Source organism: Hyperoodon ampullatus, assembly GCF_949752795.1.
Source record: "Hyperoodon ampullatus genome assembly, chromosome: 3".
Lineage (NCBI taxonomy): Eukaryota > Metazoa > Chordata > Mammalia > Artiodactyla > Ziphiidae > Hyperoodon > Hyperoodon ampullatus.
In genome coordinates, this window is record NC_136916.1 from 171276100 (window position 1) to 171288803 (window position 12704).

Genomic DNA, 12704 nt, shown 5'->3' on the forward strand with positions numbered 1-12704 from the left:
TTTTACAAATGCTTTTCTGGGTTTTTCTTTCTTTCTTTCTTTCTTTTTTTGCCGATATTATAGAGTTTTTAAAATGTATCTCATTTTAAAAGTTTGCATTTTCTTAATTACTTGTGAGGTCGAGGTATGGCAATTGGCCATTTGCATTTCCTTTCTGTGAATTTATCTGAGCCTTTCCCTATTTTTCTAATGAGTTGTTCCCTTTACTTATTGATTTGTGAGAGTTCTCTTTATATTCTGGAAACGAACAGTTTGCTGCATATTTTTAGTATTTTCTCATTTTGGTCCTTCTTTTTTTCCTTAATATATTGCCATTAGAAGATATACTTTGGGGCATCTCAAGATTAATCAGTCTTTTTATTTGCCTTTTGCTTTGTGTACCATCTCTAAGAAGATTGTCCCTATCTAAGGATCATAAAGATATTTGCTGTGATTACCTCCTAATAATTTCATATACGGTGTTTATTTTCTAGGGTTAGGTCTCTCCAAGTCATTTGTAATTTTCTTGTGAAAAGTGGAGGAGGGGAATTTCCTCTCACCCCCACTAATCTGAAACTCTTAAATGCATCTAACCCTGCTTCTCCTTCTTACCACAGTTACAATGGAAAGAGAGTCCTTCCTCCCCTCAAGGGCAAGCCATCCACTTGGGTTCTCACCTCTATGCCTCCCTTTCTCAAGAACTTCCTTCAGTTTGTACCTTACCTGTCATCACCCCTTCCTTCCCTCTTGGATCACTTCCATCAGTACAAAGACATGGTTTAATTTCTTCCACCTTTAAAAAAAATACCCCCATCCTTTGGGGTAAGATGAAATAGTTTGCAACAGGACAGAGCTACAGCCAAGCCATAGAAAATCTGGATAAAAATAAAAATTGTATTTCCCAAAGCATGAGGGAGCTATGGAGCAACCAGGACCAGAGGAACTAAAATTCTGGAGAAGGGGAGACTTCTCAGAGGTGAGCTTCTGCAAATGCTTTTCCCTTCTGGTCATTTGATGATTCTGGGTACAGGCTAGAGGGTGAAATAAGGCTGGGTCACAGGGCTGGTGTAGAGTGACAAAACTGGAGGCTTGGGGGGCCACAAACGTCCAGCCAGATTCCACTCGAGATGAAACGAAGCAGGACCCTATGGTTCTTACCCGCCATGTCCTCCATCTGCCTTTTGTCTGTAGAAAAACGTTAGTCAAAGAATAAGTTTAATCAGAGAAGTGAGAAAATGCAGAAACAAAGGGAAACAGTCAAATGAGACCAAATAATAATAGTTTAGTCATTAAGCAAAGTCAAGGACTTTATTTCCTCCTCAAGGGCTACAGATAATATTCTGAGCCATATCCTTTGAGATGTCTTATAGATACTGAAGCCAGCTCCAGGTGGAGGAAGTTAACTACATGATGACCAGACTGTAGCCATGACATAAGCTGCCACAGTTCTGAGAGCTGGCCTCAAGGAAATGGGAACAAACCAACCCTGAAACTGAAGATTAACTGTACTTAAAACAATCAAGATGATGCTGGTCAGACCACCGATGACCAATTTCAAGATGACTGTCAGAGCTGACTGTGCTGTTTCTGCATGTAACTCCCTCCCTCCACCTATAAAAGCTCTGGCCCACTGATTGGGGGGAGGGGTAGTCAGCCTTTGGACATGAGTCCGCCCTTCCTCTCCCAGCCGCCAGCCTCTGAAATAAAGCAAACTTTCCTTTCCACCAACCTTGCCTCTTTATTGGCTTCAGAGCAGTGAGCAGCTGGACCTGAGTTTGGTAACAGAGATACGTGTTGAATTATGAAGCTGTGTGATGTAAGAGGCTGAAAAACTAAGCTGAAGACCTCTGAAAACAGACTAGAATTCTCTGGAGTCTCTTGAAAAGACAAAGGCTCACCAGGGGTTGGAGTGAGGACAACCTGGTAAGAGCTGAAAGTACGGGAGGGAGCAATGAACTGACATCAACCATCAGGCATCTGTGACTGCATTTTTCCTGAGGACACTGGCTGATTCTGATGCATTTGGCCAAAGTGAAGACTTGAGGGACCTCATACTTAGACCAGTGCCCTCTCCCAAAAGGCTTTTTACAAATAGAAGCAGCTCAGGGCAGGATGCTAAAGAGCAACGCCAAAGCCCCAAAAGGCAGAACAGAATCTCTTGCAGTCTCTTTGTGTTGAGACAAAGCCCTAACAGGCTCTTGACTGAGAGCCACTCTATAGAAATAGGGTGAACTTGAGGGAGGTAGACTGATTCTCATTGGAATTGGAACTGGACCTTGATTCAATTCTGCTCTTATCAGAATTAAGCTGTTCAGAGTGAAGTAAGTCAGAAAGAGAAAGACAAATACCGTATGCTAACACATATATATGGAATTTAAAAAAATGTCATGAAGAACCTAGGGGTAAAACAGGAATAAAGACACAGACCTACTTGAGAATGGACTTGAGGATATGTGGAGGGGGAAGGGTAAGCTGTGACAAAGCGAAAGAGAGGCATGGACATATATACAGTACCAAACGTAAGGTAGATAGCTAGTGGGAAGCAGCCGCATAGCACAGGGAGATCAGCTCGGTGCTTTGTGACCGCCTGGAGGGGTGGGATTGGGAGGGTGGGAGGGAGGGAGATGCAAGAGGGAAGGGATGTGGGAACAGATGTATATGTATGACTGATTCACTTTGTTATAAAGCAGAAACTAATAAAAGAAAAAAAAAAGGAATTAAGCTGTTCAATATCTCACTCTATCTGCCCAGCAGAAGAAACAGTTAACTCTATCTGGGGGAAGACAATACTATCTAGAACTTTTCAGGGATTTTATACCCACTATTTGGTATTCACTTAAAATTACTCCAAAAGAAAAAACATGTAATTGAAAACCAAGTGAAAAAGCAGACTATAGAAGCAGACCCACTAGTAACCCAGAATTATCAGAAAAGCACTTTAAAATAACTGAGTAGTATGTTTAAGGATACAGAAAGAATGATGGACAAAATGGTTCAAAAGATAGAGAAGTTTCAAATCTATAAAAAAAAAGCAGCAAATGAACATTTTGGACCTGATAAATATAATATTTGCAGTTAAGAAATCAACGTATTGGTTTAAGAGCTGATTAGACACAGTAAATGACAAGATTAATAATGAACTGTAAAATAAGCCAATAGGAGACATCAAAATTGAAGCTCAGAGAGGAAAAATGTGTAAGCCTCAAATAAAGCAGAACAGGGCATAGGAGGCATGGTGCACAATTTATAAGGTCTAGCAAAGTGTAATTGGAAGCACAGAAGAAGAGAGAGAATGAGAGGAATAACTGAAGATATAATGACTGGGAATTTCCCAAAATATAAAAAAAAATATAGAGTTAAGTGAATTTTTGGATGTAGGGACAATATACATAAATCAGTTGCTTTTTGCTATACCAGCAGCAAACAAATATAACACAGAGTTTAAAATAACACCACTTAAAATAGCATCAGTCAAATACTTAAGAACAAGTTTAATGAAAATAGAGAAAAATTAAAGACAACCTAAGATATGGAGGGGAGGGACACACACTATCCTGAGATTGTAAGGTTCGATATGGTATGGATGTCAATTCTCTTCAAACAGACCTATAGGTACAACACAATCCCAATCAGAATCCTAGCAGGCTTTCTGGAGGAGAGAGATGGTAATAAACTGATTCTAAAATTCATATGGAATTGCAAAGTTTAGAGAATAGCTGAATTAGTCAGGGTTCTACAGAGGAATAGGACCAACAGGGCATGTGTGTATATGTACATATATGTATATAGAAAGAGATTTATTATAAGGAAATGGCTTACATGAATATGGATGTTGGCAAGTCCAGTATCTGCAGTGTGGGCTGTCAGGCTGGAGACCCAGGAGAGCTAAAGATGCACAACCTGGAGAGACAGGAGAACAAATGATACAGCTGAAGTCCAAAGACAGTCTGCTGGAGAATTCCTTCTTGCCTGGGGAGGCCAGCCTTTTCAGTCTATTCAGGTCTTCAGCTGATTGGATGAGGCCCACCCACAATATGGAGAGCAATCTGCTTTACTCAGAGTTCACCGATTTAAATGTTATTCTTATCCCAAAACACTGTTTAAGGTGACACATAAAATTAACCATCACAATAGCCAGGCAATCTAGATGGAGAATAAAGCTAGGAGATTTATACTACAAGATATCCATACCTATTTTAAGGCTATAGTAGCTAACAATGTGCTATTGACACAAGGATAAAAAAAAAGAATGGAATAGAAAAGAAAGTCCAGGGGCTTCCCTGGTGGCGCAGTAGTGGAGAGTCCGCCTGCTGATGCAGGGGACACGGGTTCGTGCCCCGGTCTGGGAGGATCCCACATGCCGCGGAGCGGCTGGGCCCTTGAGCCACAGTTACTGAGCCTGCACGTCCGGAGCCTGTGCTCTGCAAGAGGGAGAAGCCACAACAGTGAGAGGCCCGCGTACCACAAAAAAAAAAAAAAAAAAAAAAAAAAAGAAAGTCCAGAAACAGACCCATACATATATGTTCCAGATTTATGACAGAAGTGATAATACAATACAGGAGAGAAGGGATAGACTTTTTAATAAATGGTATTAAGTTAATTTGGTATTAACATGGAAAAAGATACTCTAGATCTTTTCCTCACATCACACATAAAGATAAATCGCATCTAAATGTAAAAAGTAAAACAATGCAACCTTTAGAAGAAAACAGACTATATCTTCAATGCCTTGGAATAGACAAAACTTCCCCAAACCCTCATTCTTCAGTTCCATGGCTGAGTCGAGTTTCTTTTATCATACTGCCAATTTATACTGTTGATAGTTTGAAATAAGCAGAGCTGGAACTTGGATGTTTTTGCCTGTAATACGACCTGAACCATCTCCATCCAGTCCATTTCTAGGAATCACCAATTACTGAGTCACTCTTCTGTTTTATCATTAATTCAAACGTTTATCAAGTGTGTACTTATGCCATTTCCTTTCCCAAACACTGTCATTGTTCCTGATCAACTTGATCAAAATCACCTGGTTGGATTGGCATTTTTAGATCCTTGCAATGAAGCATCAGCATCCACCTACCCACACATACCACTCACTACCATATTCTTATCCTTCATCTTATGATGAGCCTGCATCCTCAGCACTGGCTAATCCTCATTATTCTCTGACCTCCAAATACATCCTGAATGTCCCCTCTCCATGTCTTTATTCATGCTGGTGAACAACCCCATCTGTGCCATGCTATTTCCAGGCTGTCTGCCTCCAGTGTCCTGCCTGCCTTGGCCAATGTGGGCTCAGTACATGGGAGGAGATGAGCAGAATATGCAGAGATCTTGGTGACCAAGACCCAGCCTCCCAAGTCCTGCTCAGCGCCCATCTGTGGTCTAGAATCATCCCCTTAGGCTGAGTGCCCCAGGACGAGGACATCTGGACTTAAGGTGGGTGAAGGGCGCCCTCCGCTGGACGAGGATAGCATTGGGTCCAGGCATGACTACACTGTCTTTTTTTTTTTTTTTAACACCTTTTTTGGAATATAATCGCTTTACAATGTTGTGTTAGTTTCTGCTTTATAACAAAGTGAATCAGTTATACACATACCTATGTTCCCATATCTCTTCCCTCTTGCATCTCCCTCCCTCCCACCCTCCCTATCCCACCCCTCTAGGTGGTCACAAAGCATGGAGCTGATATCCCTGTGCGATGCAGCTGCTTCCCACTAGCTATCTATTTTACGTTTGGTAGTGTATATATGTCCATGCCTCTCTCTCACTTTGTCACAGCTTACACTTCCCCCTCCCCATATCCTCAAGCACAGCAAAGGAAACCACAAACAAGACCAAAAGACAACCCTCAGAATGGGAGAAAATATTTGCAAATGAAGCAACTGACAAAGGATTAATCTCCAACATTTACAAGCAGCTCATGCCGCTCAATAACAAAAAAACCAAATAACCCAATCCAAAAATGGGCAGAAGACCTAAATAGACATTTCTCCAAAGAAGACATACAGATGGCCAACAAACACATGAAAGAATGCTCAACATCATTAATCATTAGAGAAATGCAAATCAAAACTACAATGAGATATCATCTCACACCCGTCAGAAAGGCCATCATCAAAAAATCTAGAAACAATAAATGCTGGTGAGGGTGTGGAGAAAAGGGAACACTCTTGCACTGTTGGTGGGTGTAAATTGATACAGCCACTATGGAGAACAGTATGGAGGTTCCTTAAAAAACTACAGATAGAACTACCATATGACCCAGCAATCCCACTACTGGGCATATACCCTGAGAAAACCATAATTCAAAAAGAGTCATGTACCAAAATGTTCATTGCAGCTCTATTTACAATAGCCAGGACACGGAAGCAACCTAAGTGTCCATCAACAGATGAATGGATAAAGAAGATGTGGCACATATATACAATGGAATATTACTCTGCCATAAAAAGAAATGAAATTGAGTTATTTGTAGTGAGGTGGCTGGACCTAGAGTCTGTCCTACACAGTGAAGTAAGTCAGAAAGAGAAAAACAAATACTGTACGCTAACACATATATATGGAATCTAAGGAAAAAAAAAAAAGGTCATGAAGAACCTAGGGGTAAGACGGGAATAAAGACACAGACCTGCTAGAGACTACACTGTCTTTACCAGGCTCTGCCCGGAGCTATCCTGGAGAGATCAAAGGGCTTCCTGAAGACTTTGGTGATACCCACCCCGGAGAGTGAATCCTTCAAATTGCAGGTACCAAAGATGGACACTTGGCCAGGAAACACTGCTGTATCTCAGACATGATATGGACAAAGTCCAGCTGAAGGACAAGAGTCCAAATTCCTGTTCTCATCGCCCACCAGTGATCTTCCTTCAGTGCAGGTCCAAGGGGCCCGGGATGGAGCACATGGCATGAGAAGGGTGATCAGTGAAGCACCTCTGTTCATTTTCAGTGGCATGAGGTGGGGATGACAGCTCATGGAGTTGTTGGGAGACATGAATGAGATAACCCATGTACAGTGCCTGATGTGACATAGATGCTCTGCCCGTATTGACCAATTCTGCCCCCACCCCACGAACAGCCACATACTTGCTCATTTTGGAGTGAGGTTGAGAATACTCGTACATATTTGTGATACGGAGTGACAGAGATAAATACTAGTTGCATTAGTGTTACAGAGGGTAGACTAATGGATTTTGCTCAGGAAGGGGACAAGTCTGGGAGCAGTGTTAGTGCCTGGCATTTTTCGAGTACTCACTATGTGCCAGGCACTGCTCTTTCTACACCATCTCCTTTCATCCTCAGAGTAACCCGGTGGGGTTGGTGCTTATAGCAGACAGGCTCTGGGGAACCCCCTGGAGCCCTGACTCCTGATGTCCACATCCTTGTATAATCCGTCACCCACTTTTTTTTTTTTTTTTTTTTTTTTTTTTTTGCGTTACGCGGGCCTCTCACTGTTGCGGCCTCTCCCGTTGCGGAGCACAGGCTCCGGACGTGCAGGCTCAGCGGCCATGGCTCACGGGCCCAGCCGCTCCGTGGCATGTGGGATCTTCCCAGACCAGGGCACGAACCCGTGTCCCCTGCATCGGCAGGCGGACTCTCAACCACTGCGCCACCAGGGAAGCCCCGTCACCCCCTTTGAGTGTGGGTGGGACCTGCTCCTAACCAATAGAATACGGTAACAGATGTATGTGATTCCATGTATGTGATCATGTTATTCAAGACCGTAATGCCCCTTGTCTCCTACGGCCACTGCAATCCCACGACAGAAGGAAAAACCCCAGGGAAGGAGGTGGAATTGCTGTGAAAAGAGGCTCAGGCCTCTACAGAAGCTGCACAGTGAGCTCCTCAGAGGCAGGCATCCTATGTGTCACTTACATCAACCTTCCCAGAGGAACAGCATCATCTCATTGTTCATTCTCAGATGAATAAGAAGAATCACACTTGCGTTTTCAACAAGAAAATGACCACATTCATGTTGCATTCATCAGAAGCCCAGGGTGCTTACCACATGGGCCTGCGTCTTGTGTCTGTGGCCTCCTGGCAAAGCAGAGCTAATAAGATGACCAGGCCAAGCGGGTGCTCTGGATCCCATGGTCAAGGACAGGGTGCGCAAGACGGCCACACACCCTCCCTCCTGTGGCCTGGTTCCCTCACACTTTATATGATCCCAATTGCAAATGCCCCTGGGGCACTGGCTCATTTTCTGAGGAGAGGGAGCCTGATTTGCCCAGGAGGTTCCTTGGCCAGCTATCTCCAGGGGCAAGAATCCACTGAGCTCACTGCCCCAAGGGTTCGCAAATGGGGTCCTGCTGAAGGAATGGCCGCGGGGTGGAGGAAGATCAGGGCAGTCCCTGCCAGCTCAGAATCTGGAGCTCGGAGGTTTGCATAAGGCCTGGCAACAGCAGAGGATGCCAGCGACAGGCTGCGGAGGAATCAGCGGAAGCAGGGGAGTGTTGATCTTAAGGAACCAAACTACCCCTGCGCAGAGGCCTGGGGTGGCTCTGTACCTGAGGAGCTTCTTATCCGCCGGCCCCTGAGGCTCCTGACTCCAGTCCGTGCACCTCCAGGCAGGTGGGCCCAGTTCCTCCGGCTCCTGCTCTGTGGCCCCGCCCCTGCCTGCCCCCAGAGGCAGGGGTCTCCTCCCCGCTCTGGCTGCCCCTTATTCAACCCGCTCACACCCTCACACCTGGGCTCGCTGGTCCCTGCAGCCCCTGCCAAGGCTCACTGGCCCCGCCCCCACGATCACCGGCCCCACCCCACTCGGGAGCCAGTCCATTTAAGGAGGCTGAACACCTGGGAGGTTCCACGTGTGCCTCGAGGCCTGCCCTGGGCACAGCCTTGCAATGGAAGCAGAAGCTTCTCCTCCCCTTGGGTCGCCCCCATGCTGCCTGTGGTTCCGGAGGCCTGGCATCTATGAGGATGAGAAGGGAAGGACCTGGGTGACTGTGGCCTTGTGAATCAGTCCCTCCCACAGAGCTTGGGGCAGGGGCTCCCCTGGCAGCACAGTGAGTCGTGGGGCATGAGGGGAGGCAGCAGAGGGTGGTACATGGACTTTAGCCCGTGGGGGCCCTGCATATTATGCAATGAGGATGCAGTTCTCACTGGCGCTGGAAAACTCGGCCTGTGTGGGTTTGAGCTGCTGACCAGGAGCTCCTGCCTGGAGGGGCCACAGGCAGAGCTTATCTACAGGAGATGATGCAGTCCTCCGTGGGGAGGCTGAGAGAGAGGTAGCTCAGGGCCTAGTCTTGCCCCTAGTGCATGCTGAAAAGGCTTCAGACATCCGGCGGCTATTCAGGTGGGCTCTGCGGGATGAGTAGGAGTTCTCCAGGATCAGAAAGGAGACAGGGCAAACACAAGCAAAAGCATTGCAACCTAGAGCAGCAGGTGGGCCAACAGTATAAAATTTACCTTGGCTTCAGGCTCCTCATCTGCAAAATGGGAATAATCTACCTCTGTGGAGGTCACAGACACAGCTCACCATCTGAATGGCCTGGGCGAGCATTTGAGAGGTAACACATTCTAGAATCCCACCTTGGAAACTGATCCAGGAGCCTTGGGTGGAGTCTAAGACCCTTTATGTTTTAAAAGCTCCCCAGGTGATAAGGATGATCACTCAGATTGGAAACAGCTGCCCTAAACTAGGGGTTTGGATCACAGCCCATCTTTGAGGGTTAAAATATAAATACTTCAGGGTAATATGGTAAATACTTATCCAGGTATTAAGTAAACAATTCACGGTCATTTTAAACAATATAACACATTTCCTAGCAATCTTCAAATAGGTAATCCAGAAAATCTTTGGTTGAGAACACTGAGTCTTTTCCACCCAATAAAGCATGCAGAAAATTCTGGACAAAACAGTTTAGTAAGTTTTTAAAAAGCATACAAAAGTGTTCAATGGGAAAAGAATGGATTCTTCAAATAACTTAGCCATGAGTGGGGGAGGGGAACCTGGAGCCTGAGCATTGTTTTCACAATTTAAAATGATTATTTCTTAATAGTAGATCTGGGTTTTCACATGCAGTCTTAGGATGGGAGATGGCTTTCTGAGCATGATCGAATGCAAGGATCAGCAAACTTTCTGTAAAGAGTCTGATAGTAAAAATTTTCAGCTTTGCAGATGGTAAAGACTCCATAGCAACTGCTCAACTCTGCCTTCGTAGTGCAAATGCAGCCAAAGACAGCACACAAAGGAAGAAGTGTTTGTTTATTTGCAATAAAGCTTTATTTACAAAAGCAGGTGGTGGGCCAGATTGGGTCTCTACTTTGCTGACGCCTGATCTAAAGCCAGAATCCAAAGGGAAAGAGATTTTGCCACATAATTAAAACTATCCCTCTTGCAAAACCAGCTCATAAAGTTAGGACAACAAACTAAGAAAAATAACTTGCAACATGTATGACTGATAAAGGGCTAGATTCTTAGCTCGGAAAAATGTTCAGCACAAAGACAAATACTCTGATAGAAAACTCTGTAAAGAATTTTCCATTTAGTTGCAAAACACATGGAGCTTTGGTTACAGTTGTCTGGTGACTTTCCGTCATTTTTATACCTTTCTGGATTGGCTGATTTTTTTTTTCTTTTAACGTTCACAACAAGTAGTGATGGCCATGATCAAAACTACAAAATATTTTTAAGGGAAAATCCATCACTCCCAGATCCTGAGGTCTATGGATATCTTATTTTTATTTATTTATTTTTTTAGATATCTTATTTTTAAAAAGAGAATTTTTAAAACTATGGAAGTGGCCAAGACAGAGGGCTAAGAGAGTAATCTGTGTAGGCCCAATGTTGTGGACAGGCTGGAAACAGAGGCTAACTTTTCAGGGTGTGGTGGGGTGAGTGGGGTGCAGGTCAGTGGGAGGTTGGTACAGAGGAGGCCTGGAGAGAACTAATCCAAGGAAAACCCCCAAGTGATGGTGCCAAGGCTCTGGGTGTGGGATTCTAAAAGCATGCCCATCGACCTCTGGTCTGGGCAGCCCACCAGCTGGGCCAGGGGATCCAGGACCCTGGTTGTGTGTGTGCAACTCAACCATCCCTGATGTGCCACCTCCTCTCTGGTCCCTTCAGCATGAAATCAGCATCACAGTCCACATGTGGCAGATGCCAATGCACCCCCAGATGCCCAGGTCCCCCAGCCATCTGCTCGTGTTCGGGCTGCCCCTCAAGTGGGAGCTCTACCCCGGGCGAAGGTACCAAGCAACGGATTCGAGACTCTGGGAAATAGTGGACCATGGCCAGGCAAGTGCATGGTGGCCCAGGTGAGGGGGATGGGCATTAAGTAGTGACTGTAGGTGTGCAAAGTGGGGCAAAGGATGGGAGGGATCCCTTCCCCGGGCCCCTAAATCCACAAACCCGGGTTCCCATCTGTTTCATTTGGATAGAATAGCATCTCCCAGGGGCTCTGATCACTGCTTGCCCCTTCTGCAGATCAGCTCCACGGAGCAGCTGATCCTAAAACGTCTGCCAAGTGGGAGCCGCTGACGGGGCTGGTACGTCAGGCCTGGAGCCTCACAATGTGGACAGCAGACACTAGCAAGGAGGACGCTCCTCTTTACAGGAGGACAATGCTGGTCACCTTGCCCTCAGGCTGCTCCCTGAGTTTTTCTTATGTAGCCACCCGTTCACGCCCCCTCCCAACCCCAGTGGATGTGATTTCCACCGTGGACAGACCCCTAGTATGTTCACAAAACACTGAATAATGGTCATCATTTAATTCTCAAAAGAATTCTCTGAGGTGTACGTGTTAACATCCCATGTTACGGATGAGCAAACAGGCTCTGGGAGCTGGAATGATTTCCCTGAAACCACAGAGCCTGGAAATAGCCGTGATCGAGCTTGGATGCAGTGAACGTGGATCTCTAGGTCCGACCGTGGCACTGGGGTGCCACAAATCCAGTCAATGGCAGTGGCCTTCAGGGACCCTGCGTCGACCCACAGAGCCTTCTTCCTGAGACTGGCAGCAGCTTGAACTGCACGGAGGGCCTGGAGTGGGGCTTTGCCCTCCTACCCCTGGTCCTGCTCTGACGGGCCACCCCCCCGGCTCTTCTGAGGTTCCCTGACTGTCACCTTTTGTCTTCTCCCAGGCCCTGCTGGCCCTGTGATCTTTAGGAGGATCTTTATCCGCTTGCTCTTTGGTTTGCACACCTACCAGGGCCTCCTTGGGGGGGCGGAGGCAGCGGGCACCCTGTCCACTCTGCATTTCCCATTTCCCTCCGTCTGCGCTCAGGGTGACCTGCCATGGCTTCTCTTCCCCCTTTTTGTGTCCCTCATGCCGAGCTTCCAGGTGCCACTCCCCCAAACACCTCTCCTCCATGCCCACCAGACCTAGTGCCCAGCCAGAGCCCCAAGCCTCCAGTGCAGCCTAAAATTGGAAACTTGCCCTCGGCTGTGCTTGGCCTCAGGCAGGGAGTGGCTTGAAGAGCGCCGGGTCTGGACTTGAGACTCAGATGCGCCCTGGATGTCACTTTTGCTGACATTTTGGCCAGGAGTAGATCAAGTGCTGGGCAGGCTGTTAGCTGCTGAGCCTCAGTTAGCCCATCTGCACAAGGGGCACGTGGAACGACGGATTTGGCCTGTGGTTCTCCCGCCCCATCAGCCCCAGGAAGTGATGCTGGTCCCTGAGGGTCGCCTCCCAGTGCTGGCTAATTAAACGTCATTGCTTGTTTTTCAGCTTTTGCGCGGAATCAGAGCTTATCTTCAACTGGTTCCTAGTGTAGAAACGCGG

The 12704-nt window shown here is 46.3% G+C and overlaps 1 protein-coding gene across 1 annotated transcript; it reads left to right on the top strand.

Annotated features, from left to right (window-relative positions):
• Window positions 1-8822: 8822 nt before the first annotated feature.
• TCL1B (TCL1 family AKT coactivator B) lies at window positions 8823-11461 on the top strand (the record flags this gene model as incomplete). Its single annotated transcript, XM_079699203.1, is given in 4 exon segments — window positions 8823-8933; window positions 8937-8984; window positions 11048-11229; window positions 11413-11461. Coding segments are annotated over 4 exon segments (390 nt in total).
• Window positions 11462-12704: the final 1243 nt, after the last annotated feature.